The 25,711-nt window shown below is 54.9% G+C and overlaps 5 protein-coding genes across 20 annotated transcripts in view; 2 read left to right on the forward strand and 3 right to left on the reverse strand.

The window, feature by feature from the left end:
• On the reverse strand, window positions 1-4,248 carry LOC105474444 (ring finger protein 1). The gene is made up of 7 exons (XM_011729080.2): window positions 4,093-4,248; window positions 3,836-3,973; window positions 2,938-3,098; window positions 2,594-2,809; window positions 1,172-1,561; window positions 718-991; window positions 1-419 (listed from the first exon to the last, which is right to left on the reverse strand). Exons 2-7 carry the CDS (start codon window positions 3,911-3,913, stop codon window positions 318-320), a joined length of 1,221 nt encoding a protein of 406 aa, XP_011727382.1. The 5' UTR covers window positions 3,914-3,973; window positions 4,093-4,248; the 3' UTR covers window positions 1-317.
• A 1,659-nt stretch (window positions 4,249-5,907) lies between these two features.
• Window positions 5,908-8,196, reverse strand: LOC105474440 (hydroxysteroid 17-beta dehydrogenase 8). Of its 2 annotated transcripts, none has more exons than XR_011623814.1 (9): window positions 8,007-8,196; window positions 7,604-7,821; window positions 7,384-7,500; window positions 7,182-7,274; window positions 6,996-7,081; window positions 6,809-6,893; window positions 6,504-6,605; window positions 6,290-6,364; window positions 5,908-6,101 (listed from the first exon to the last, which is right to left on the reverse strand). XR_011623814.1 is itself a non-coding variant. In XM_011729073.2 (9 exons), exons 1-9 carry the CDS (start codon window positions 8,056-8,058, stop codon window positions 6,085-6,087), a joined length of 786 nt encoding a protein of 261 aa, XP_011727375.1. In that variant the 5' UTR covers window positions 8,059-8,196; the 3' UTR covers window positions 5,908-6,084. The 2 variants fall into 2 exon arrangements, 1 of the variants encoding a protein (XP_011727375.1); XM_011729073.2 differs by having other exon boundaries at window positions 6,563-6,605.
• Window positions 8,197-8,291: 95 nt separating this feature from the next.
• LOC105474441 (solute carrier family 39 member 7) lies at window positions 8,292-11,844 on the reverse strand. Of its 3 annotated transcripts, XM_024790579.2 has the most exons (8): window positions 11,735-11,844; window positions 11,052-11,430; window positions 10,795-10,963; window positions 10,583-10,636; window positions 10,281-10,445; window positions 10,008-10,148; window positions 9,603-9,799; window positions 8,292-9,169 (listed from the first exon to the last, which is right to left on the reverse strand). In XM_024790579.2, exons 2-8 carry the CDS (start codon window positions 11,424-11,426, stop codon window positions 8,897-8,899), a joined length of 1,374 nt encoding a protein of 457 aa, XP_024646347.1. In that variant the 5' UTR covers window positions 11,427-11,430; window positions 11,735-11,844; the 3' UTR covers window positions 8,292-8,896. The 3 variants fall into 3 exon arrangements, with proteins under 3 accessions (XP_024646347.1, XP_011727377.2, XP_070953311.1); XM_011729075.3 differs by having other exon boundaries at window positions 11,052-11,744; XM_071097210.1 differs by lacking the exon at window positions 11,735-11,844 and having other exon boundaries at window positions 10,795-10,947; window positions 11,284-11,466.
• Window positions 11,845-12,006: 162 nt separating this feature from the next.
• LOC105474442 (retinoid X receptor beta) lies at window positions 12,007-19,043 on the forward strand. Of its 3 annotated transcripts, none has more exons than XM_011729077.2 (10): window positions 12,007-12,430; window positions 13,245-13,492; window positions 14,193-14,349; window positions 14,721-14,900; window positions 16,032-16,204; window positions 16,600-16,729; window positions 16,932-17,064; window positions 17,168-17,271; window positions 17,584-17,689; window positions 17,804-19,043. In XM_011729077.2, exons 1-10 carry the CDS (start codon window positions 12,196-12,198, stop codon window positions 17,949-17,951), a joined length of 1,614 nt encoding a protein of 537 aa, XP_011727379.1. In that variant the 5' UTR covers window positions 12,007-12,195; the 3' UTR covers window positions 17,952-19,043. The 3 variants fall into 3 exon arrangements, with proteins under 3 accessions (XP_011727379.1, XP_011727380.1, XP_070953310.1); XM_011729078.2 differs by having other exon boundaries at window positions 17,180-17,271; XM_071097209.1 differs by lacking the exons at window positions 12,007-12,430; window positions 13,245-13,492 and having other exon boundaries at window positions 13,803-14,349.
• A 284-nt stretch (window positions 19,044-19,327) lies between these two features.
• Window positions 19,328-25,711, forward strand: part of LOC105474438 (collagen type XI alpha 2 chain) — a 30,563-nt gene continuing 24,179 nt past the window's right edge. For 3 of the 11 annotated variants that reach the window (XM_071097211.1, XM_011729067.2, XM_011729072.2), the window contains exons 1-4: window positions 20,157-20,473; window positions 23,186-23,335; window positions 23,474-23,684; window positions 24,138-24,300. In XM_071097211.1, coding sequence (XP_070953312.1) covers window positions 20,392-20,473; window positions 23,186-23,335; window positions 23,474-23,684; window positions 24,138-24,300 — 606 coding nt within the window. In that variant the 5' untranslated portion in view covers window positions 20,157-20,391. Of the gene's footprint in view, window positions 19,604-20,156; window positions 20,474-22,006; window positions 22,193-22,325; window positions 23,011-23,185; window positions 23,336-23,473; window positions 23,685-24,137; window positions 24,301-25,711 lie in introns of those variants that run through there. The other 8 variants (XM_071097214.1, XM_071097215.1, XM_011729064.3 and 5 more) reach the window with 7 other exon arrangements.

A 25,711-nucleotide genomic window follows, 5' to 3' on the forward strand; every position in this document is an offset into this window, starting at 1 on the left:
TTTCAAAGAGGAAAAAAGCACGTTTGTTGTTGGTAGGAGGGCGTGAAGGGGAGGGTTCTTCACCTTCTCCAACACGTTGTATAGATGGGAAGTTGCAGGGCAATAGAAAAGGCAGCAGATGGGGGCGTGTTTTGCCCCACTCTGTACAATATAGAAGAATCTCATATAGATACTTTGTATAAAAGCCACGTGTCCTCATTTGTGTCCTCTTGTTGGCGGGCTGGGCTGGGGATACTGGGGGACAAAGAAGCTGGGGTGATGGACCAGGACACAGGGATACCCCATGGTCCCCTTCCTCTGGCTGTCCCCTGGTGGGGTCACTTTGGATCCTTGGTGGGAGCATAGCACAGCTCCAGTGGCCGGGACACCTTCCAGAATTTCTCATTCACCAGCTCCAGGGTCAGCGAGCCATTCAACGTCTGAGGAGGGAGTAAAAGGGGGAGGGGAGGAAAAGAGAGAAGAAAGTTGGAGAAGATGGAAAAGGAAATGAATGAGAGGCAAAAGGTGGAAGGGAGGAAGAAAGAAAGAAAAAAGGAATAATAAAAGGGATGGGGCAAAAAAGGACACGGATGATGGGAAAGGAGAAGGGACATAGAAAGAGATGGAGGATATATAGGGGAAGAGTGCTGATGAGTTAGACCAGGTTCATGGTTCTATGTGGCCCAGATCACCCTCCCTCCTCTCCCCTCTTCTACTACTGCCCTCAGAAGCTCTCACCGTGAACGCCCCGCCTCCAGGTGCGATGTAGATGGTGTACTGCTTTTCACTGACGCCCTCCAGGCTGGGCAAAGCAGGCTCCTCAGGACCGTCACCTCCTCCGGCACCCCCGCCCTCCCCGCCACCCCCATCAGGTCCTCCGGTGTCAGAGGCGCCCCCTCCAGGCCCTCCTGGCTCCCCTGCTTCCTGCTGCTGCCTCCGCTCAAGGGCAATGCGCAGGGCCAAGTACTTGGAGAGGTGGTCCACTGTGGCATTCCCAGTTGTCTTCACATACCTGGAGTGGGAGGGAGGACAGGCTTAGAGCCAGGACGCCTCAGATGGGGACTGGAGGTAGGGGCTTTCCAAAATGGATTCTGGGTTGGGGTAGTATTTTGGGTTTGGGCAAAGCCCACTTCTGATGGAAATCTGTGATCTTTGGTTTCTCAGTGGCTGGGGGAAGGACAGGGCTCCTCACCTAGTCTGGCAGTATTCTCCCTTCTCCACGAGCAGGGGGTGGGGCCGGAACACGAGCTCAATTTCTCCACCTGGCTCTGGGGGGCTGGGGGCCCCAGGAGGGCTTGGGGGGCCCAGTGTTCCCCCTCCCAGAGTCCCTCCCCGGTCACCAGAGTCTTCCGAACCGGCACCCCCACCCACCCCACCAGTGCCGCCTCCCCCTGTCCCTACACTGCTCCCCCCTGCACCCCCTCCACGGGGTCGCTTGGGAGCAGGGCCTGGGGCAGAGTCAGGGGCGGAGTCTGAGCTCACATCTTCTCCATCCCCTTCTCCCTCCCCAGGCTCTCCTTCCCCCCCACTCATCGTTGTGGTCTGATCTGACCCGGGTATCGGCCGCCTCACACGCTGGGCCCTGTAGAAGCAAGTGATTAAGGTTAGAAAGCATCCAGGATAAAGGGCTTAGACTTTAAACTTCAGAGAATTAAGAGATAAGAAAAATCCTCATGATGATACCTAACATTTATTAAACACTAACTGTGTGCTAAGCACTCTGCTAAGTGTTTTGCACCAATCCCCTCACCTAATACAATGAATCCTATGACACAGGTAATTATATTATCTCTATTTTATGGCTGAGGAAACTGAGGCTTAGAGAGGTTAAGTAACTTGTTAGCGATCATAGGCTGACACCTCTCAAAATGTGGTAGCAGCACAGACATCCCCTGGGAGCTTGTGAAATGCAGACTCTCGGGCCCAACTGTAGACATACTGAATCAGAGTTTGCATCTGAAGAAGATCTACAGGTAATTTGGATACACATGAAAGACTGAGAGATGCTGGCCTAGGAGGTGATTTAACTTCCAGCAGTATAAATCCAGAGCTTATTCTCAAAATCGCTCTACTGTTCTAACTTCTAGAAAGTCAAGAGGTAAACTGTATTTTTCCTTCTTCTTTTTTTTTTTTTTTTTTTGAGACTGGGCCTTTTTCTTTCGCCCAGGCTGGAGTGCAGTGGTATGATCATGGTTCACTGCAGCCTCCACTTCCTTCCTAGGCTCAAGGGATCCCCTTACTTCAGCCTCCCAAGTAGGTAGGACTACAGGCATGTGCCACCATGCCCACCTAAATGTTTAATTTGTTGTAGAGATGAGGTTTCCCTATGTTATTCAAGGTGGTCTCAAACTCCTGGGCTCAAGTGATCCTCCCATCCTCACCTCCCAAAGTGCTGGGATTACAGATGTGAGTCACTGTGCCCAGCCCTATATTTTTCTTAATAATAGCAGTGCCAGTTGTTTACTAAGAAACTGCAATTTATACCCATGATTTCCAGCCCTAATGATCAGTCTGTGGTCAGCTCTTAGGATGCTGAGGCTTAGAAGCTAGCAGGCAACAAAGACTGATCCACGGACCCATCCCACCACTCCTGCTTCTCTCCTGACCCTCACACCTGTGCATGGCCTGCATTCGTAGCCCCTCCTCAATGCTGGAGCTCAATGCCTGCTGGTTGTGCAGGCGGCTCAGGCGGATAAGCACTCGATCTTGATGGGCCTCATATTCCTCCCGGCTAGGATAGATCTTAGAGATCAGGGCATCAAAGTTGGGGTCTGGCCGTAGGGATCGCTTGGATACCAGCTTCTTTCGGCAGGTAGGACACTCCTTGTTCCTGGGGTAGAAGAAGGGAAGCCCTGAGTGGTCAGTCAAGGGAACTGAAGCCTAAGCTGAACCAAGACCAGTGAGAGGGCCCTAACTTTGTACCCCTTCATCTCATCTCAAACATGTCTCTCCTATTACCCGCTCCGTAGGGCTGTGACAATGCAGTCAGAGCAGAATCTGTGGAGGCACTCCTTGGTGGTCATCGTATTCTTCAGCATGTCCAGGCAGATAGGGCACATGAGTTCTGAATGCAGTGACCGAGGGGAAACAGCAATCTCTGTGCCATCCATTATGGCTTCCTGGAGGCATCAGTGAGTAGAAAGGTGGTGTGGGTTAGAGGGAAAGGGGTTTTAGAAACAGCAGCCCATAAAATAAGAGTTTTGAAAAATACAGTGAGAAGGCAGAATCTGGGTACCCATGCTGGTCTCTATTCGAGACAAGAATTCTGAGAAAGAGAAGGACTGATGACTTGGAGCAAATGGAGAAAAGACAGACTTTAGTGTCCATTAACTAAGAGTAGGAGCTTTGGAATAGGAGGATCTGAGGTAACTAAGTGGCCTAGGAGTGAAGATGGCACAAATCTGTGGCTGAGAAAAACTATTCGACAAAAATGTTTAAAGTCCTGGTGCTACCTGTATTAGAACCCCATAGGGTGCCTGTTAAAAATTCAGATTCTAAGAACCCAATCCACTACTGAATCAGAATGTTGGGGAGCATGAAGCTCTGCTTTTAATAAACTCCCAAGGTGAGTCTTATATGCACTGACTTATAATACTGAATGAGGAACAGGGAAGGTAATTTTTGTGTTTGCGATCTTTCAAATGAAGACAATAATACTTGCTCCACCTCTCTGGCAGGACTGTTTTGAGGATTAAATGAGGTAAATGCGAAGTGCTTTGGAAAGATTAAGGTGATTCAAAGATAGGGCCAGGCAGGGCAGAATAGAGCAAATTATGGAAAAGAAGCTGTGTGATGGGGTCTGTGGATGGAGGGGTTTGCGGGAGGGGGTAAGCCTGAAAGGGAGAATGCCTGTCACCTGCGGGGTCCGGTGCAGCTCATACAGACTCAGTTCCCACGTTTTGCTGGCATTCTGGGCATTCGCCGGCGTCGTCATGGTGACCGGGCACAGACCCCCCCCACCAGGGCTCTACAGCCGAGGAGGAGGCGAGGAAGGCTGGGGGTGGGGGAAAGGGGAGGAGGGCGTTAGGGGGCCGCCCCTCGCGCAGACCCCGCCCCTCCAGAAGCGCCCCTCTCCGCCCCCGCTCCCGCCCCCGCGCCGGCACTGCCCCTCACCCAGCTCCAGCCGTTCGCGCTCCCGCCGCCGCCGCGCCTCTCTCTAGGCCCGGGCTCCTGCGCCAAGTTCGCTGGGTCCGCAACTGCTGCTCAGACAGCAGCTCCCGCCACCGCCGCCGCCATGGCCCGGGCGCTGGGGCCCTACGTCACTTCCGCCTGCTCCTCCGCTACACCCGCCCCCCCGCCGGCGGAGACGTCACCCGCCATTCGCGGCGCGGGTGGGACGGGACGTGGACGCCGAGGTTCTCCCGCCCACGGGACGAGCTCGTCCCACGTGAGGATCCTGCGTCCCGGGAGTTCTGCGCCACTTAGGGAACCACGGTCTCCGCCCCCGGCCCAGCACCGTCGCGCGGCCAACAACCTTAGCCTCGGTTCCCTTCCAGAGGCCCCCACCCAGGGCCTCAGCTCCAGGGGGCGGGGCCTGGAATATCTGGGACCCCAGGAGGGGACAGAGGGTTCGTGAAAAGGGCTACCTCCCCCACTCTGCGTACCCTGGCGACTCTGGGGATCAACCCCCCTTACTTCTCCGTAACCCCCATTCCAGGATTCCGTGGAAAAAGGCTGCAAAAGATCCTCTGCCGCTTTTGCCCTCTAGTCCAGAGAACGCACCTAGGTCCCGATGTGCTCGGGATTCCCCTTACCACCCTGGGGACTCCCTCCACCCTCCACTTTGGTTCTCCCTAGACCCTCCGACCCGCTCTCCCCCTCGAGGTTTGGGGGCGGCGGCTCGGGACGTCCAGACTCAACTCTCGGCCAGAGCCATAGACTCGAGAATTGCGTTTGGACAATCAGGAGCCGCGGCCCGGGGCGGGGAAGGGAGGGAGGCGCACGGGAGGAACGGGAGGAATGGAGACACCACGCGGAAACAGGGACACACACAAGATGGGGCTCCCATTGGGGAGTGGGGGTGCGCGTGTGGGTGGGGTACACAGGGTCAGAATGTCTGGAGTGGGAAGTGGGCAGAAGCCTCTTGCAGGACTCTAAAGTAAACGAAGGGGATGGGGAGGAAAGAGAAGAGGAAGGGGCAGAGCGATCCCCATTGAGTGTAGGGAATGAGAGGGATACGGAGCGAGGGGGTAGGGGGCAGTTAGAGACCCTGATGGACGTCTTGTCCCCGCCCGAGCTGAGGCTCCCGGACTTGGGCTGCGGCTGCCAGGGGGTGGCCTGTCTCTGGGACAAGGCAGCAGTGGGTGCCCTCGCCCCCCACCCCAGTTCCCCCCTACTTCCCTGTCCTCTCCTTCAGTCCGTGGCCAGTCCTTATGTGGGCGCCAGAGTCGATTAGCGCAGACCCCCCTCCCCTTCCTCCTCCTCTTTCCAGCCCCCTCCCTCCTGCTCTCTCCAGCCCCTTTCATCGGCTGGTTCATTCCCCTAATCCTGGCCCCCTCCCCTAATCCCCCCCATCCGACCCCAGGCCGGCTGCAGCTATTGTAAGGTGGAGAGAAAGGGGAGGGGGGGACTCAGAGAAAGGAGAGGGGTGGGGGAGGGCCACCTGTTCCAAGACCCCCTTTCAAGGCCAGACTGGACACCAAGATGAGGCCATGAACAAATCAACCTTGGGGACCATAAGAACCCAGGGAGTTGGGGGGAGGGGACTGGTGCTGCAGAACCAGTGGAAAGGGGTGATGCAGAAACCCCTCCCTCCAAAAAGACCCGGAGTGTCACGCATACACAGTGACACACACTCTTTCCTCTCACACCCGGCGGCGGGGGTTGCCCTGGGAGACCAGGCAGTGAAAGGGAACAATCCTTCGGGAAAGGGAAAGGAGGGGGAGGTGGGGAAGGGTCTGAGGGCTTGGACACAAGAAGAACCGGAGGTGGCAGGGAAGAGGATTTGGAATTTATTAGGGTCACAAGCACCCCTGCTTCCCATATTCAGCATTCCTGAGCCATACACTGCCACCCCTTTTGTAGCCTGGGAACTTAGAGTCCTCATCAGCAGGAGGCCAGGCAGAGTGATGGGGGGGTGAGCAGAGTCCAGGGTCCTTGAGGCGGTTACATGAAAAGACCTCCTGGGAGGGGCAGAAACATTTGGACAGATGCATGGGTGGAGAGACAAATGGGTTAGGGGGTGCCCACTTTTGTCCCTGGCCTTGGGGACCTCTGCCCTTCCCAGTGGCTCCAGACTCCCCTTACTTGCTTTCTCATATAGTCTGGGTTCTACTTCTCTGCCCTGTCCCTCCCCATGCTGGCCTCATACCAGTGACTTCCACTGAGGCCCCTGTGATGTATCCACTGTCTTCAGATGCCAAGAATGCGACCACATCTGCCACATCTACGAGAATGGTGGGGAGAGGGCAGAATCCTGCTCACTCCTATAGACCCAAAATAGCTATAATCTCCCACCAAAGACATCCCTCTCCACAAACCTCTCCACAGACACCAACCACCAGTCCCATAGAAAATCCCAAAACCTTGGGGATCTCTTCATTCAGGCCCCCTTCCCAGGGACTCCTCTCCATTCAGTGCTCACCCTCAGGGTCCCCCAAGTATCCCATCGGGATCATTTCAGTAATCTGTAAGGAAATACTCATGTGGGTGAAAGCTGCTTTTATGGATTTTTTTGAAGACTGAGTCTGTGACCCTTTTTTGTTTTCATTCCTCATACATTCATTGAATATTTAATGTTTGCCAGGAACTGTGCCCAGTATTCTCTCTCTGTGAAGCCCAGAGAGATTGAGTCTCTGAATGCTTCTGCCCTCCACCCACAGCCTCCTACCTTGTCCACCACTTTCTGTGGCACTTTCTGTGTCATGGGTGTTGCAATGAACCCTGGGAGGACAGAGTTACAGCGGATCCCATGTCTGTGGGAAGGAGAGTGGCTGCTGATTCTGGAGAAGGCTGAATGCTGGTCCCTCCTTCAGACCCCCCAGGTGCTCCCCAGCACCCTCAAGCATCTGACCAACCGTCCAAGCTCCCGGGCTGCAGTCTGGGTCAGCCCAATCACTCCAGCCTTGGATGCTACATAGTTTGTCTGCCCCATGTTCCCCACCTATAGGTGAGTCAGAGATGTGGAATGAGTCAGGAGTCTCAAGGAGGAGTTCTCCTCTCTATGCCACTTGGCTGGCTGACCTCGTCCAACTCAACCTGACCTTTCCTGTGATGCTACTAATGTTGATGATGGAACCACGACAACCACTGGACACCAGGGCTTGTGCTGCAGCCTGAGTGACTAGGAAGGTACCCTGGCGGGAAAGGGTAACAAGGGAGAAAAGATCAGCTGGGGTGACAGCCCTCCTTCAACTCCCTCTCCAGGCTAAGGGGGCCAAAAGTAGCAGGTTCAGAGATCGCCACCTTGAGGTTGACAGCTATGACTTTGTCCCAGTCATCCTCAGACATGTGCAGCAGAAACTCATCCTGGGTGATGCCCGCACAGGACACAACGACAGATGGTGGGCGAGAAAAGCAGGCCTATGGGAGGGGGAAGTTACGCATCAAAACCCCCCCCGCCAAAGTGCCGGGGCAGTGGAGGTAATATTAGAGCTTTAGAGGGGGAAGGTAGCCTGGCGTTCACCTGCACTTGTTCCAGCAGGCGCCTGGCAGCTCTGGCCTCAGACACGTCAGCCTGGAAGGCAGCGTGGTTCCCTCGGGGCGGCCCCTCCTTGTTCCCTGGCCCGCCCAGCAGCCGCACCGTCTCCTGTGCCGCTGCCCCGTCCAGGTCGCAGGCAGCTACGGTGGCCCCCTCTCCGGCCAGGCGTACACTGACTGCTCGGCCGATGCCGCTCCCCGCACCTGAGGTAGGACAGAACACGCCGGACCGGGCAAGGGGAGGAGGCGGCAGAGATCAGAGGTCACAGGGCAGAAAGTTAGTAAAATGTGGATAAGGGGTCAGAGGTCACAGCAGCCGCGGACTCCAAGGGCAAGCCCCTGACATCACTCCAACACCCCAAACCGCCCCAGGAGAGAACCCCCTCAACCTGTGACCAAGGCCAGTGCGGAGCGGAGCCGGTTCTGGAGCTGAGACGCCATTGCGGCCTGTGGGTGGGTGGGAACCCCAGCACTAAGCCAATCCCAGCGCAGAGGGGGGTGTGGCCAGGGCAAAGCCGGGGCCAATCAAAGACCCGCCAGCCTTAGGCCATCTGTGGCCACCAGCGCAGGCCGACCTCCCACTGCGGGGGCGTGGCCAGACACTGCTGCTTAGGGGCCCCGGGTGCGGAGAAGACAGGGGGCCCCATTCCCCCCAAAAAGACAAAGACTGCATGTGGGGCGGAAGATCGGAGGACTTTATTTCCGGTTGCCACCCCTCCCCCTCGAGTCAAACAGTGATATAAAAGGAATAGAAACAAAAAAAATCAGGCCATGAGATTACCAACTAACCCTCTCCCACCCCCATCCCCCGGAATCACTCCCAAATTAGGACACATGATTGATGTCTGATGTTTATCCCCGACTCCTCCTGTTACCCTCTCTGTCCAGGACTCTGGTCTTCTCTGAAGCCTTCACCGACTGGTGGGAGAAAGGGAACTGGACCTTGGAGAACTTTCTGTATGGCAACTTGGTTCTCCGAGAACAGGTGGGGTAGGGGACACCAGGTAAGCTGCCATCACCCCCTCTCCCTTCCAACCTTCTTCATGGCCCCAACATGGTCAAGGGGTGCCCAACACTATCATCCCTCTGGCCTCTCATTCTCACTGCTCCAGCCTCTAAGACTGCCAGCCCTTGAAGGCCCTAATGCCAAAGTAACCATTCTCCCAGTCTACAGTTCCTTCCTTTGGCAGATGTCCCTGGCCAGGGCCCCCAACCTCTACACACCACTGACCTGGAGTTAGGGGTAGAAGTTTGGGGCAGGAGTAGTTTATCCCACGCCTCACTCGAGATGGGCAATCAGCACCATCATGACAACTCCCCCCAGCAGCCCCAGCACCTCCAGAAGTGACTGCAATGGTGATGCCTCCCTCAGCAGCTCGGGCAACACAGACACTGTTGCTACGTAGATAAAGCCACCTGCAGTAAATGGCAGGACCCAGCCAGGACCTGCACCACCTGCAACTTCACTGCCCACTGCTCCTCCTTCAGTGAGAAGGGCACAGGCTGTGCCTGCCAGTGCCCCTACTGCTGTCAGTAGTTGCAGACGCATTGCCTGATGGGCAGAAAAGAGAAAAACACACTCACCAATAGCTAAAGATTATCAGTGGTTTAGAAGTGGCTGGTGGGGTATAGGTATAGGGGACATGGATTTGGAAACTAAACATCAAAGTAAAAAGAGAGGAGGGGGCGGTCTAGAATAGACAATTTCTGAAAAATCTTAGCGATCAGAGGTCCTTTCCAGACTTTCTGATTGAGTAGGCGTGTGTGTGTAAGACTCCACTAAACCATTCAGATGGTTTATAGACCACAGTTTAAGAAATACTGAGCTAAAGGACAAAGTAACCAGAACTTCTTTCCCCTCATTTCTAGAGGACTTGTCAATGACAGTATGAATTGTTTGGAACTAACAAGAGGCTGTTTGGGTTTAGGGTGAGTGAGGAGAAATAAAGGGTTTGAGGTAGCTGTGTTTGGCAGACATCACCAACCTGCTTTTTGCTGCAGCCAGACTGGACCAAGATGGCAAAGTCTCCGACCTCATGGGGCACTTCATGTAGCAGGACAGTCATTGTGGTCAGGATCCCTAGCCCCCGACCCCCTCGAAAGGAAGCCCCAATGGCCAGACCATCAGTGAAGTTGTGTGCCAAGTCAGCAGCCAGATTCAGGTACCCTGACACACGCAGATCTTGTACAGGACGAGAAGAGAAAATGATCAGAGGCCTCCATCACCACTTGTTCAGTCTTGGTCAGTTATTCTCACACCTCCCCTCAGAGACCACTTCACACCCAGTCTTTTAGTGTTTCCGAGACACCTGCCATTACCCACAGCACATATTCCATGTGATTTGTGATGATGTCCCTTGCCCAAATTTATGACCAACTCTGGCCCTTACCTAAGCCTCTTTTTTCTTCTTCAGCATTCTGAGGTCTCACTGGCCCATCTTTGGGTACCGTGCTCCCTCCTCGTCTCTTCTGAACCCCCCCTGTTTCCTTTTCTTCTTCTTCTGAGCTCTGCTTCTCCTTGGTAGAACGCTCTGAGGGAAGAAAAGAGTTAGTCAGCGTGGAGAACAGATCTTCCAACATGTCCTCTCCCTCCTGAGGGCCGTAAGATGAGGAGATTCTGAGGCAGGCAAGTCAGCTTTCGGGAAAGTTGTTCCTGGACTCACCTTGTCTTCCATGTCCATGACTTCCATGTGTGTGACTGTGAGCGTGTCCATGTCCATGACTGTGACCATGTCCTCCTTTCACATGTCTCACAAATTTCTCCACAACAAGAAAGGCAACAATTCCACTGAGAACCCACAGTCCCACAGACAGAATGGGGCCCTGGCCTGGGAATGGAGGCATTGAGACATTAAAGGAGATGTGCATTACAGACTCCTCCTCCTCAAGTGCAGGAGGTGAGGAATAGGGAGAGACAGACCTTCCCCAGCACCCCAACTCCCATCCCCATCTGTCTCTTCCTCACCACTGTGGGAGTGTCCATGTCCGTGTTGCTCCAGAGTGTGGTGAGAATGAGGTTCTGGAAGATGGGGGGAAAACCAGATGAGGGAATATCTGACACAAAGGGTGTGTATTTGGGGGAATATCGAAAGGTCAGGGATCATAAAGGAGAAAGAACCCTTTTCCCCCAAAGAACAAAATAGGTTAGATTTGAGGTAGAAGTCAGAGGTTACTTACCAAGAGCATGAGGAATGAGGTGCAGGAAGGCATCTCCCAGGAGGCCACCGGAAGCAAAACTGAGCAAGATCTGAAGTAGAGAGCGATGCCGGGGGGAGTTTGACTCCACGGGGATAAGGAAGAGGACAAAAAATGGAGCTGCTGAGATCAGCACTGTGGCCCCCAGTGCCTGGTGAGGGAGAGTCAGGGTCAAGTACTGTGGTGTTTTCCAACAATCCAGAACCAGCCCCTCTCTCTCCCATCCCCTGGAGACTCACATAAGCCCAGAGAGTGACAGCATCCAGGTCCTGCTTGATGCCTGGAGCCCCAGACTCCCCATAGCCTCCATGGCTATGCTCATGGGAGTGGCCATGGCTATGGCCATGGTGTAAATCCTCATGTGAATGTCCATGGTCGTGACCGTGGGTATGTCCATGCCAGATGCTCTCGTGAGTGTGGCCATGGCCATGGGCATGGCTGTGTCCATGGTGGAAATCTTCATGTGAGTGCCTGTGACTGTGGCCATGGAAGTCCTCTTGCAGATCGTCGTGCAGGTCGTCATGACCCGCGAGTCCAGCCACCAGAAGCCCCAAGGCCGCCCAGGTCAGCAGTCCCACGGCCACCCAGTGGGGGGCCCCCAGGCCTCTGGCCATCACGCTGACCAGAGGGACAGAGACAGTGACTCCACTTGACTCAACTCTATACCTACACAGGGTCAGCTTTACTCCAATAGCGCCCTCCGTCCACCTCTATGGGCCGCTCTCCCAATCCCTTAAGTTCCCACCTACCTACATTGTTCCCAAGACTAGTTCTCTTTATCCCGAACCCCCTCCCGGATGTAGAGCCCTGGGACACTAGTCTTTCACCAGCCACTTTACAGACTCTCTGGGCCCTCGTCTCTATGACTCATTAGGTAAGGAAAAGGCCTAGAAAGGATGGTAGAGAAAAACAGAATTCTCACCAGCTCCGGGATCCTCTCCTTTCCCGGTTTGCTCGGACGTGGCAGTCCCGCCTTTAGCTCCCGCGAGAACAGGAAGTTCCGTTCCACCTTCGTCCTAGTGCCTTTACCAATATGGCGGTACTCTGGTAGCGACGAATCCATCCTGCACTGATGCGCATGCGCGAGTGTGGAGGTTATTTGAGGGGAGGGTGGGCGAGGCGGGCTAACAGGCCGGAGGAGACCGCCTCCTCGGTTTCCAACTAGACGAGGGGGCGGGAACTCGCGCCGAGACTTCCCGTCTGTACAAAGATGGCTGCCACATTGGCGCTGTCATTTTGGTACAGAGCAGAGCGACGGGCTTAATTCTACCCAATCCAGGCCAGAGTCTTTCTCTCAGGGGCTTCCTCGTGCTCAGCTACTCCTCCGATCAACCCCTGGGAATCCCTGGGAGCTCTTCGGTATCCCTACTCTCAGCCAGGGATATGTCTTGGGCCGCTCGCCCGCCCTTCCTCCCTCAGCGGCATGCCGCAGGGCAGTGTGGGCCGGTGGGGGTGCGAAAAGAAATGCATTGTGGGGTCGCGTCCCGGTGGCGGCGGCGACGGCCCTGGCTGGATCCCGCAGCGGCGGCGGCGGCGGCGGTGGCAGGCGGAGAACAACAAACCCCGGAGCCGGAGCCGGGGGAGGCTGGACGGGACGGGATGGGCGACAGCGGGCGGGGTGAGTGTCCCAGCAGAAGGGCAGGCGAGCCAGTAACCGCGTTATCTGCAACCCCTCCCCCACACCCTCCTCTGGTTTTCCTGGCGCTCCCGCCCCCTTGTTTGTAAACACGCGTCCCCTCCCTCCCGAGGGCCTTAGCACCCTCCTCCCCGGGGCGGGGCGGGGAAGGGGAGCTTCCGCCCTCCTAACCGTGACCGCTTGAGGCCTTGGGCACCGGAGGTCGCGGGCGTGGGAAGGGCACGATTCCTCTTAAGCTTCAGAACTTTGGGCGTTTAAAGGCAGATCCTGCGTCGTAGGAGGGGTCTCTCCCGCCTCTCTCTTTCCCCTGCACGCTCTGGCTACCTGGCTTTACGCTGGGAATAGAGGGGCTCGATGGTCTACCCCACGTGTTGCCCCACCCACGAGACAGGTGTGGCTTTAGGATGACCTGGTATTCAAATAGATCGGTTGGAAAATTTTCCTCACCTGAACTATCTTCCTCTCCTTGTCACCTCCCTCCTCTCACCACAATAAGGAGTTATGCTGTGTTTTTTTAGCCAGTCAAATATAGCAGTGGGGGGTTGTATATCAATTTTAGTGACACTAATGTTTATTAATAAGTTCTGATAACCCACTACCATCGGACCAGCCGGAGTTACACAGTTGTTTGACAGCAGGGTGTCTCTGGACTTGGGGATGGGTGGAGTGGGCTGGGTCCGGCACGGTGGGGTATTAGAGAATTAAAGTCTCTAGTTGGATGTTTGAAGACTCATTTTCTTTTTTTGTCTCTTCTGTCTCTTTTGTGTCTGTGTACGTGTACATACCCCTCCCTAAGACTCCCGAAGCCCAGACAGCTCCTCCCCAAATCCCCTTCCCCAGGGAGTCCCTCCCCCTTCTCCTCCTGGACCACCCCTGCCCCCTTCAACAGCTCCATCCCTTGGAGGCTCTGGGGCCCCACCCCCACCTCCGATGCCACCCCCCCCACTGGGCTCTCCCTTTCCAGTCATCAGTTCTTCCATGGGGTCCCCTGGTCTGCCCCCTCCAGCTCCCCCAGGATTCTCCGGGCCTGTCAGCAGCCCCCAGGTGAGAGGTTGTGACCAACTTACTGCCTGGCCACTTTCATTTTCTTGTTTTCCTTGTAACCGAGGATCCATATGTGAACTTCCCCATGGCCCATTGACCTTCCAATTCTCTAATCTTGTCAGTCCTGTGGTCTTTGTGAGACCCCTTGCCTTTCCTGAGGTGACTGATGTTTCAGTGCATGCTTCCTCCCCTAAAAGAACCCTAATATTCTTTGTTTTTGTGTGTGTGTGTTTTGTTTTGTTTTGTTTTTTGAGATGGAGTCTTGCTCTGTTGCCCAGGCTGGAGTGCAGTGGCACGATCTCGGCTCACTGCAACCTCTGCCTCCTGGGTTCAAGCGATTCTCCTGCCTCAGCCTCCTGAGTATCTGGGATTACAGGTGCCTACCACCACGCCCAGCTAATTCTGATATTCTTGATGTCCTTTTCATCTATCAGTGATTTTCTGCCCTTTTGGTCCCATCTGCTTTCCCAAGACACCTGCCCTTCGGGGTCACTGTGTTGCACAATTTCGGGGGGCCTGTTTATTCTCTTTGGGGTTGTGCTCCAGGGATGGCCCTTCACATAGACTGCAGTGTAAATGATGCCCTCTGGAATGTGCACTGCAGGGCCTTGCTTAGTGGTAGGGAATGATTTCCATCACTTCTGTGAGATTCTCCTTCCCAACAAGTCTTCCTGTGACTTCCCTATTTCCCCCATCCCAGATTAACTCAACAGTGTCACTCCCTGGGGGTGGGTCTGGCCCCCCTGAAGATGTGAAGCCACCAGTCTTAGGGGTCCGGGGCCTGCACTGTCCACCCCCTCCAGGTGGCCCTGGGGCTGGCAAACGGCTATGTGCAATCTGCGGGGACAGAAGCTCAGGTATGGGGCTCAGAGGATGAACAGAGAGGGAGAGTCTGGGCCGTGTATCATCACCTGTGGGATTCCCAGGGCTTATGGGGTTTGGTCAGAGCAAGTGACCTGGGGGAGGCTTGATGAGAGTAAAGAAACTGAAGCTGAGATGTAGGATGCAATTGGGGGGAAGGTCAGAGGGAAAAGGGAGTGCCTGTAGGGTTTCTGAACAGTGGGGAGACTGGGACTGGATCATCACTCAGCTCCTGGTTCCCTATCTCTGTATTTGGCAAACGGAGAGGACTTAAACTTTAAGTTTTGCTAGGGGGAGATTGGAAAGAGACTAAATGGCGAAGCTGTCTCCATGCAACCTTCTTATTGCTCCTCCCGTTTCCCTGTAGGCAAACACTATGGGGTTTACAGCTGTGAGGGTTGCAAGGGCTTCTTCAAACGCACCATCCGCAAGGACCTTACATACTCTTGCCGGGACAACAAAGACTGCACAGTGGACAAGCGCCAGCGGAACCGCTGTCAGTACTGCCGCTATCAGAAGTGCCTGGCCACTGGCATGAAGAGGGAGGGTAAGGACCTTCCCTACCCAGGTGTCTTAGACCACATACCCTTCTCCCCTATCCGACTCAGACTGTGTAGGTCTCTGGAAGGCTGGACTGTTCTCTCTCCTCTAGAGGGCGATATTTGATTTCTCTCTCCCTTTGCAGCTCTCCTCCCTGTTACTCTGTTCTGGCCCTTCAGTTTCCTTCTTAATGATTAGGCCTCTGTGGCCTGCACCTGTGACCCCTCCCTAGACTGGTCCTAGGATAGAATAACTTTTCCTTACCCATGATGGGCTGTCTTCCCATTTCTAACCTAAGTAGTTCCTCCTCTCTTTGATTCCATGGACCTTCTCTGGTCTTTGTTTCCTGTTATCTGTGGTCTTTCCTCTAACTCCTGGGACTCTGACACTCTTAAGCTTACAGACTTTACTGAAGACCTCAGGGCTTCCCTTCCTTCTCCATCCTCTTAAGTCAGATTCCTAGGATTCTGAGAGACCCTTTAGAGTGCATCTTGGTCAAAACGCCCACTTTAGAGAAGATGAGCCTGAGGCTTGGCTTTCCCAAGGTCATGCAACAAAGGAGTGGCAGGCAGGTTTGGGATCAGAACCCACATCTCTGAAGACCTAGGCCAGTGCTCCTTTCACTGCCTATTTGTTGAGTAAGAAGAGCACAAGATTTGCACTCAGACACACTTAGATTAAGTTGTATGACCTGCTATGTAGTATATGAATTTAAGCAAACTAATCTCTTTGAATCCCAAGTTCTTCATCTTTAAAAATGAGAATAAATGCTTCCAGCATCATTATGATAATTGAATAAATGTTAAAATGTGCTTAGCATGTTTCTTGGCATATTTTATTTAAAAAAAAATTTTTTTTCAATCAGCTTTCTCAGGCATGTTTTTTAACCATGTAGTAGGCTCTCCATTTAAATTCCTCCCTAATTCTTTTACCTACCTCACCTTTCCAGACTGACTTATCTGCCCTTTTATAACCCTTGCTTCAGGGCTGCCCCCAGTCCACCCTTTCTAGTGACGTCCCCATTCATATAAATATCTCCCAAGGGCCATGAGATCCTGATGAGGCCAAGTATATTTGTGGAACCCCTTCATGGATGGCTGCTGACTTTCCATTTTTTCTCTCCCGCTTCCCCCTGCAGCGGTACAGGAGGAGCGTCAGCGGGGAAAGGACAAGGATGGGGATGGGGAGGGGGCTGGGGGAGCCCCCGAGGAGATGCCTGTGGACAGGATCCTGGAGGCAGAGCTTGCTGTGGAGCAGAAGAGTGACCAGGGCGTTGAGGGTCCTGGGGGAACCGGGGGTAGCGGCAGCAGCGTGAGTGTTGGGGTCAATCCACTCCCCTTGGTGATGGGGGTTGGGGGAGGCAGTCTAGGTCTGTTCTATATCCCCTCCCCCTCCTTTCCCCTCATAACCTTCGTAACACTACTTGGGACTGGAAGTGCTGCCAAACAGGTCTTTCAAACCTCTGAGGTGGATGTGATAGCTCCTTCTGTCTCCAATCCCCAAACAACCCACTGGCAGAACCACAGGCATGTCCCAAATAAATAATTGTTTGCACGAATGCCAGAAGAGAAGCCTGACTTACAGGGATTGGTTTGGATGGGGCTCACAGGAAGACTATACGTAAGGAGGGGTTGTCAAAAGCCTCTTACAAGGGGCTCCCAGCGTATCTCAAAATCTTCCGTAACTCTTACCCCTGTCCCCTGCAGCCAAATGACCCCGTGACTAACATCTGTCAGGCAGCTGACAAACAGCTATTCACGCTTGTTGAGTGGGCGAAGAGGATCCCACACTTTTCCTCCTTGCCTCTGGATGATCAGGTCATATTGCTGCGGGCAGGTCAGTGACCTTGGATCCCTTTGACCTCTTGACATTTGACCCCTCTTTGACTTCCCAACCTTTAGTGACCCCAGTGGCCTTACCTTGTGTACTCGGAGCCAAACTTGCTGACCTCGCCACCTCTTTTCTCCTTTTCTTCTACTGATGTGCTTTGAATCCCTTGGCCTGATTTCTGGCTCCTGACCCTTGCTGCCCCACCCAGGCTGGAATGAGCTCCTCATTGCCTCCTTCTCCCACCGATCCATTGATGTTCGAGATGGCATCCTCCTTGCCACAGGTCTTCATGTGCACCGCAACTCAGCCCATTCGGCAGGAGTAGGAGCCATCTTTGATCGGTCAGTGGCCCTCGGCTAGGCTGGCATGTAGATAGAGGGGGTGGGGCTATAGGCTGGTCCGTGTCCAAGGCTGGCTGAGCTGTGACCTTTGAGTGACCTGCAGGTCCCTCTCCAGGGTGCTGACAGAGCTAGTGTCCAAAATGCGTGACATGAGGATGGACAAGACAGAGCTTGGCTGCCTGAGGGCAATCATTCTGTTTAATCCAGGTAAGAGGAGGATTACCTTTGTCTCTCAAGGCCAAGGCAACCTTGGAGCCTCCTCTTCTCCGAGACTCCTAAGTTACCCAGCTATCCCCCTCAGTAAGACCCTCAACCTGGAAATCTCCCAACTGGCCAAGGAAAAACCCACATCCACGGATCCATCCCACAAACCCAGTGGGCCCTGCTTCCCTTGCCAGGCCTCTGGTAAAGGGCAAGCAAATGCAGCCCAAAAGGGGCATCCTGTGACTGACATCCACACGGCCATCCTGATTTGGTTTGTCTTCATTTCTCTTCCTCCTCTCTTCCCTGCCATCCCAGATGCCAAGGGCCTCTCCAACCCTAGTGAGGTGGAGGTCCTGCGGGAGAAAGTGTATGCATCACTGGAGACCTACTGCAAACAGAAGTACCCTGAGCAGCAGGGACGGTGAGATGGGGCTGGGGGCACTGAGGCTCCCTTGGGAGTGGGGAGTGCGATGAGGATGTATTTAGGGCCCGTGTGCTTCCAGCTCTCAATCCCCCTCTCCCACCTCCACTCCAGGTTTGCCAAGCTGCTGCTACGTCTTCCTGCCCTCCGGTCCATTGGCCTTAAGTGTCTAGAGCATCTGTTTTTCTTCAAGCTCATTGGTGACACCCCCATCGACACCTTCCTCATGGAGATGCTTGAGGCTCCCCATCAACTGGCCTGAGCTCAGACCCTGACGTGGTGCTTCTCACACTGGAGGAGCACACATCCTAGAGGGACTCCAAGCCCTGGGGCAGGGTGGGGGGCCATGTTCCCAGAACCTTGATGGGGTGAGAAGTACAGGGCAGAACCAAGAACATAAACCCTCCAAGGGATCTGCTTGATATCCCAAGTTGGAAGGGACCCCAGATCCCTGTGAAGACTGGTTGTCTCCCTTCAGTGGCCTTGAGTCTCTGAATTTGTCGGGGTCTCCCGTGATTTGGGGTGATTTCTCACCCTCTGTCCTTCCCCCAGCACAAAGCACTGGCCCTGCCTCCAGGACCTTGCTTCCTTCTCATCTTGCCTCATTTTGCTTCCCATCTGAAGAGTGGAAATGGGGAACTCCCCCAGAGGTGGATATTGGGGGGCAGGCCCCCCAAACTGATGGACATGAGAGTAGGGCCTGACAGGCCTTCCTCTTCTCAAACCTGGCAGATGGGGGCCTCTCTGGAAGAGGGAGGGGCCCTGTTACTGTCCAGAGTCTCTTTTTACACTTCACCTCCTTCTGCAGTCAGACTGAAATATAAAAAAGGTGGTGGTGGTGGTGAAGGGGCTGGTGGAGATGTATGAACCGATCTGCTATTTTTAATTTCCTCTGAGGATAGAGACTTGCAGTTAGACTCAAAGAAGTACTGTACTTTCCCAGGTTGACTAAGAAATGCCAGTGGTGGAGGTGGGTGTTTGGGAAAGGCAGGGCCCTGAAATGGCCTGTCTCTAGGGCTCTCCAAGCACTAGCCTTCCCAGCTTTCCCCCTCCCCATCTCTTCTGTCTAACTTGGGGAAGGGGCCTGGGCTGTGAGGACAGGGCCCCCACAGGGGATGTTTTCCTGAGTGTAGTCCGGGAGGCCTTCCCTTCACAGCTCTCCTCCAGCCCTGGGCACATAGCATAGGTTGGGGACACAGGATCCTGGCCTGAGAATTGAGGGGAGGTGGCCAGCCCGCAGAGGTGGGGTGCTGGGGCTGCATGATTTTTGCCCTGCGTCCTTTCTCTTTGGGGCTCCTTTCCCCTCTCACTCATACATAAAATCGCTTTCAAATTAAAATCGCTGTTTTCTGGACTGAGGTGACTGTATGAGGATGGGCAGCGCCGTTTCGGGCTTGGGGGGGTATCCGGTTGGGAGCTCCGGACGCGATCCCTGGACGCTGCCACCGAGGTTCCCTGGGGCCCAAGAGGTGGACGCAGGGTGGGGGACACAAGGCAAGCTTTGTCGGGGAGGGGGGAGAGGGTGTGCCAGGCTAGGGGCGGGGCCGGCCAGAGGAGGAAGGGGGGCGGTGGCTTCTCAAAGGCGCCTTGTTCGCTCGTGCCCTCTCCGCGCCAGCGGGCGGCGGCGCCTCGGCTCGCTCCGGCCTTCCCTCCGGCCGCGCTGCGGGCTCCGGGCAGACCCGGCGCCGTGCCTGCTCGTGGGGGCGCACTGGGCGCTGAGCGCTGCGGGCTTCTCAGGCGTTGCCCGCCAGGAGGCGGCCCACGTCCCTGAGTGACCCCATTTCCCTGGACTCTTCCAACCAGAGTCAACTGCTCGCTCATCTTACCACTGCTCCCCCTCTACCTGGGCCCTGGAACTCCCTTACCGCGTCCCCCATGTGCATATCCTTGGACCTGACTATCCTGTGTTTGTCGGTGGGTTCCGGTCTCTGGCCTCTTGCTCCCCGTAGAACACCTCCCCACACATCCCCCGCCCCAGTTCGTCGCTATCTATAGCCTTGTCTATAAATACCCCCGCCCCGGCCCGCTCTGTAATTACACGGGGCGGGGTGAGGGAAGTAATTATGGAGACCTGATTATGGGTGGGGTGGGGACTGCGACCCCCAGGCCCGCCTCTCCCCTCCCACTGTGCCCTAAATCCCACCCAGGTCTCTGCTGAAAGGGGACTCTGGGCCCCCAAGAGGGAGGGAACGGGAGTGGGTGTGTGTGACTGGACGTTTGGGTCCTAGAAAAGGAAGGGGCTAGGGAAGATATTTGGGTTCCCGAAAAGAGAATCTTAGGGTACAGGCCATTGAGACCTACAAGGAGCAGGAGAGAGCCAGAGAGAGGGAGGGTTCTCGCCTCCCTCCCCAGGTGGAGACTGAGGGTGGGGTTTCCCCTTGGTGGCTGTGGGCGGGCGGCTGGAGGCAGGGGCCGGGCCGGGGGCGGGGGCGAGGTGGGGGCTCTGGGCGCCAGGGTGGCCGGGGACACACAGAAGCGGCAGCCACCGAGGAGGGAGCAGTGCCGGGAGCCCCGACGGCGCCTTGCTGCATGGAGCTGGGCCGCTGACAGCTGCTGCTGCCCGCAGCCTCTGACCTCCCTGGGACTCCAGCGTCTGAGGCTCATAGTCTGCTCCCTGTCTTCTGTCAGCCTCAGAGCATCCAGCGTCTCAGGCCGACCTGGGTCCCTGGGTCCCTGGGACCCGGCGTTCCGGTTTCTCAGCCATGGAGCGGTGCAGCCGCTGCCATCGCCTTCTCCTCCTCCTACCTCTGGTGCTGGGGCTGAGCGCGGCCCCAGGCTGGGCAGGTAAGCGGAGTCCTGATGCCTGAGTCCTCAGAGTGTGGCTGGAGCTCCGAGTGTCTCTGGGAAGGGGACAGCTGATGCCTGGGGCAGGAGCTTCTGAGTCTAACAAGGAGATTTGGGGCTTCAAGGGTCCAGGCTGGAGGGCAGGACACCTGTGTTCCTTGGATTCAGGGTAGGGATCTCTTCCTCCTTAAAGTGACTGGGGGAGGGCAGGTAGGGCTGAAAGGTGGAGGACCACTTTCGAGAGCCCTGAATGGGGATGGATGCTTGTCTTGGGTCCTTGGGAAGAGCTGAAGATGGCCAGAGCTAAAGATGGCCAGGGCCAGCCGGGTCCAGTCATTGCTGGTGTGGGGGTGGTAGATGCCAGTGTTGATGGGTGAGGCGTGTGTGTCTTCTGGCCTTTCTGTTGCTATCTCTGGGATAAGGGGTGAGCACCTGTGATTCAGAGCAGAGCCCAGTAAGCCCAGAAAGAAAGGGTGCCTTGACTACCTGTCTCATTAGCCTCCTGGACAGGGACCCCCTCCCCCTCCCTGTGCCCTTAATGCTGCCACGCAGCTGGCTCTGGGGAGCACTGGGGCTGGCTGCCAACAGGACGGCCCGCCGGACAGGCCAGGATCAGGTGTCTGAGGCCAGAGCCAACTCTTTGCATTCCTGCCTAGCCCCTCCTCCCTCTGGCCAGCCAGGCTCCCCTGGGACCCTGGTGTCCACAACCCCGATCTTTTCCTTCTTTTTCCCAGGACCCAGAATTCCTGGCTTCTAGGAAAGGGGATTTGATGTCAGGGAGGAGGGGGCTGTGAGCACCAAGCCCTCAGCAGGCTGGGAAAAGTCCACTATTTCTGGAGACACTGAGGGCTGATTTGTATTTAACTTGACGATTCAATTCTTCTCTGCTTTAGAGAGAAAATGGTCAGAATGGCAGCATAAAGGATTTAGATTAGATTTCAGAAGGAAGAACTTCCAAGATGTGAGGACAGTGAGGCCCAGGGCCAGGACATTGAGGCGTATGGTACCTGTAGACTCTAGGAGTCTTTCTTAGGGGGAAGAGGGATCCTCTGGCATGGAGGCAGGAGGATGGCTAAGATGACTGTTTCTTATTTCAGGAGCTGAGTCGGTAGAGATGGGACTTTAGGGAAATGAGTTACTGTGGAATTCCTAAGGTTAGAGAATAAGGCATCTGGGGGGCCAGAGGTAGAGTGGTGGAGGGTGATGGGGCTACCAATGGGGAGCCTGTGGGGCAGATTAGGCTGGAGACAGTGGGGCAAGTATGTGGCCTGGTGTGGGAAGATGGTGGGCGGACCTGTGGGTAGGTCGTCTATATGATCGAATTGTACTCCCCTGGGGTTTGGTGGAGGGTAGGGGCCTCCAAGGTCTCCTTGGCCTGGGGTCTCTGTGAGTCTCTGTGTCTCTGTCTCACTCACCCTTCGTCTCTCAAAGCAGCCCTTGTGTGTTGGTGTTTGCGGAGCTGCCACACGCGCGGGGGCCAGGCTTAGGCGGGGGTTGGGGGGGAAGGCCGTGGTTTCCCGGCTCCTGGACTCAAAGGGCCTTTTCTCTGCCTGCCCGCCCCACCTCAACCACCCCACCCAGCTCTGCTCTCCTGATTGCTCTGGCCTCTGCCCTGCCCCACACTTCTATGAAAGTTTTGCTGGAACTCTCTTTGGGATTTTTCCAATCTGGAGCTGATGGTGTGAAGAGTATGTATACAGAGGAGCAAGTGAGGTCGAGGTGATCTTTTGTTTTCCAGGGAGTTTGAGCCCTAGGAAGCTGAGTTCTAGGTAGACAGGGCTGGTGGGCTGGGTCTTGAATCTTTGGGTCCCAGGTGGTGGGGTTGGTGAGGGGGGTGAGACAGGATTGAGGTTCCAGGTGTGGGGAGCTTGCCTGGGTTCTGGGCAAGCACTCTGATGGGATCCACAGATGTGTGGCTCGGGGCCCTGGACTTGTTCCGGCTCCGCGTGGCAGCTTCAGCCCCCGCCCCCCATTCCTCCACCCCTCCCCAACTCATCTCCTAAACCAGGAGGCACAGACTCCTGGGAGAGCTTTCTTGTATCTTTTTCCTCAGCATGGTCAGGGTTGTTCCCACCCCATCCCCCAAACCTGGGATCGGTAGCTGCTCAAAGCCCCTCCCACAGAGCTGCCTCTCTGGTCTCTTCCTCGTGGCCCCCCTGCACCTCCTGTGCCCAGGATGATCGATTGCCCAGATGTTGTTTGTGCTGGAGACGGGACAGGTGCCAGAGACCCAGAGAGTGAGAGATATGGAAAGAGAGTGAGAGCGAGGGAGAGAAAAAGATGGACAGAATGTGAGAGAAACGGAGGAAGACAGAAGAGATAGAGACAGAAAGACCAACATAATGAGACAGAGAGAGTAAGAGAGTGAGAGAGACAGGAGACAGATGGAGAGTTGAGAGAGATGTTCAGAGAGCACAGAGAGAGGCAGATTCATAGGCTAAAAGACAAAGGGAGAGTGTAAGACAGGCAGATGCTAGGAGAGAGGGGGGCAGGAGTGTCGTGGGGATGAATGCCGGCTGATGCTGCCCTGCCTCCAGGTACCTTTGCATTTCCAGTCCATTCAGGCACTGTTTAGAAGCAAGTGAGGGTGAGGTGACCTTTGCCTTGCAGGGAGTTTGAGCCCTGGAAAGCTGAGTTCTAGATCCCAAATGTCCCCTATTTATGCCCTCCTGAGGGCACGTCCCTTCTCCTGATAGTCATGGACTCTCCCAGGTGCACCCCCTGTGGATGTGCTCCGGGCTCTGAGGTTCCCCTCCCTCCCTGATGGTGTCCAGAGAACGAAAGGCATCTGTCCAGCTGATGTGGCCTACCGAGTGGCACGACCTGCCCAGCTCAGTGCACCCACTCGCCAGCTTTTCCCAGGTATGGGTGACGTGGTGGGGTAGGGAGGCCTGGGGGAGGTAATGGGATGGGGCCTAGGATCAGACACCAGGAGGAAAGAAAGGGGTTGTGGCGACTCCCTTTGCCTCTCACTCTGTGTGTATCTCTCTTGGATACTAGGAGGATTTCCCAAAGATTTCTCTCTGCTGACTGTTGTCCGGACTCGCCCTGGTCTCCAAGCTCCCCTCCTGACTCTCTACAGTGCCCAGGGTGTCCAACAGCTGGGCCTGGAGCTGGGCCGACCTGTCCGCTTCCTGTATGAGGACCAGACTGGGCGGCCTCAACCTCCCGCTCAGCCAGTCTTCCGAGGCCTCAGCCTCGCAGATGGCAAGTAAGTTTGTTTGCTTCTCTGGTCTGCTCGGCCCACACTTTGAGGAGGAAGTGCCCCGGAACTCCTACACTCTAAACTGTGAAACCCTTCAGACTCTTTGGGCCACACCACACCTACCCACTGCCCAAACTTCAGTCACTTCTAGTCCAGAGTTTGGGCTTTACAGTGTGCAGCCTTCTCTGCATGTTGAACTTGCCTGTACCTTGGGCCAGTTACTTAAAGTTTTTGAGCCTCACTTTCTACATCTGTAAAATGGACATTAAATAGAATCGACACAAATAAGAAAGTGATGGCATGGTGCCTGGTGCACTGTAAACACTCAGTAAACGGTAGCCTTTGTTATTACTGCTCTTATCACCATTCGTTTCAACTCTCATCACTGCTCTCCAACCATGTTGACTCCCCCACTTCAGTCAGCCACCAGTTCACTTGAACCTCTCCCTCCATGTCCAGGTGGCACCGCGTGGCCGTGGCTGTGAAGGGCCAGTCTGTCACCCTCATTGTTGACTGCAAGAAGCGAGTCACCCGGCCACTCCCACGAAGTGCTCGTCCAGTATTGGACACCCATGGAGTGATAATCTTTGGTGCCCGTATCCTGGATGAAGAAGTCTTTGAGGTAACCAGAGCAATCAGAGGCAGGATTGACTTCTGGTCCCCTGTCTTGTGCCCACTCCCCTCTGGCCCCAGCATGTCATCTTCCTATTCCCTAGGCCTGCATTTTTTTTCTTGTGAATTTTCATTTCCATTTTATATCTTCAGGGCTGCTGTTCTCTGCAGGAGAACTAGATGCCTACCAGCAGTACTGTCCACAGCCACTTACTCTGTCCCTCAGTCTTCATCAGTTCCGTCATCCATCCATCCCTTCAACCCCTCTCTCTCCTCACCCACCCATCCATTCACTCACTCGCCAGACAACCTACGCACACATCCACCACCCACTCCCCCATGCATTTACTCATCTATGCATCACACACCCACCTACTCATGCATGAAGGCTTATATCCACCCACCTGTCCATCCTCCCCTGCTTAACCACTCTTCCCTTCAAACCACCCATCTATGCTTCCATCCATCTATCCTCTTCAACTCCTCCATCCAGCTATCCACTCACCCACCCACCCACCCTCCCCATCTACCCATGCATAAAAGGATGCATGCATTCCTTCAGCTACCCATCTATCCATTATCCTTCCACCAACTTAACCACTCCCTCCTTCAATACACTCATGCACCCATCTCCTCACCCACTTATTTCCCATCTGACTATTCATTCACCCACATAAGTTCACCCATCTACCTATTCACCCATTTGCTTCCATCTACTCTGTAACCCCTGTTCATCTACCCACCAGTCTACTCTCCCATATATACATTTATTCATTCACTATTTATCAGTGCTCCCATTCATTAATGTGTGTAAGCCCCCAGCCACCCATCCACTCATCTATCCATTCATCCATCCCTCCATTCACCCTCCAAGCCAGTCAACATTTTCTGAATACCTGCTGGCCAAGGAGAATAAAGAAGAAGAATATAAAGTCTCTATCACCCCCAAGAGCTCCCAGGTGGGCTCTGGAAATGAGACAACATCCCCTAAATTACGGTGCAGTGGAGAGTATGCTAAGCACCTTGTGTGGGCAAAAGTAAATGCCATTGGAACTCAGAAATGGGTTCTCCCCACTCCATTTCTAGAGGTCCAGAGAATTATCATCATCACTGCCATTGAAAGACCAAGGCATCTAAGGCTGAGCCCTGTCTCTGGAAGCCACTGTGAAAGGGTTCATGCATTGCCACAAAGGGCAGAGGGGAGGCAAATAATTCTGGAAGGCCTGGGATCTGGTCCTGATTCTGCCATTCTAGGTGACCTTGGGGCAGTCATTGCCTTTTTGGGCTTTTCTGAATGGAATGTATCTGAAAAATGGGTAGAAAGAAAGATCCTTGTTCTGCCAACTTTCCTGGTTGTTATGAAGGTCCCATGAGATCCCTTGAGAACTGAAAAGGGCTGTGCATATGGAGGACTGACAGTG

Source organism: Macaca nemestrina, chromosome 5, assembly GCF_043159975.1.
Source record: "Macaca nemestrina isolate mMacNem1 chromosome 5, mMacNem.hap1, whole genome shotgun sequence".
Classification (NCBI taxonomy): domain Eukaryota; kingdom Metazoa; phylum Chordata; class Mammalia; order Primates; family Cercopithecidae; genus Macaca; species Macaca nemestrina.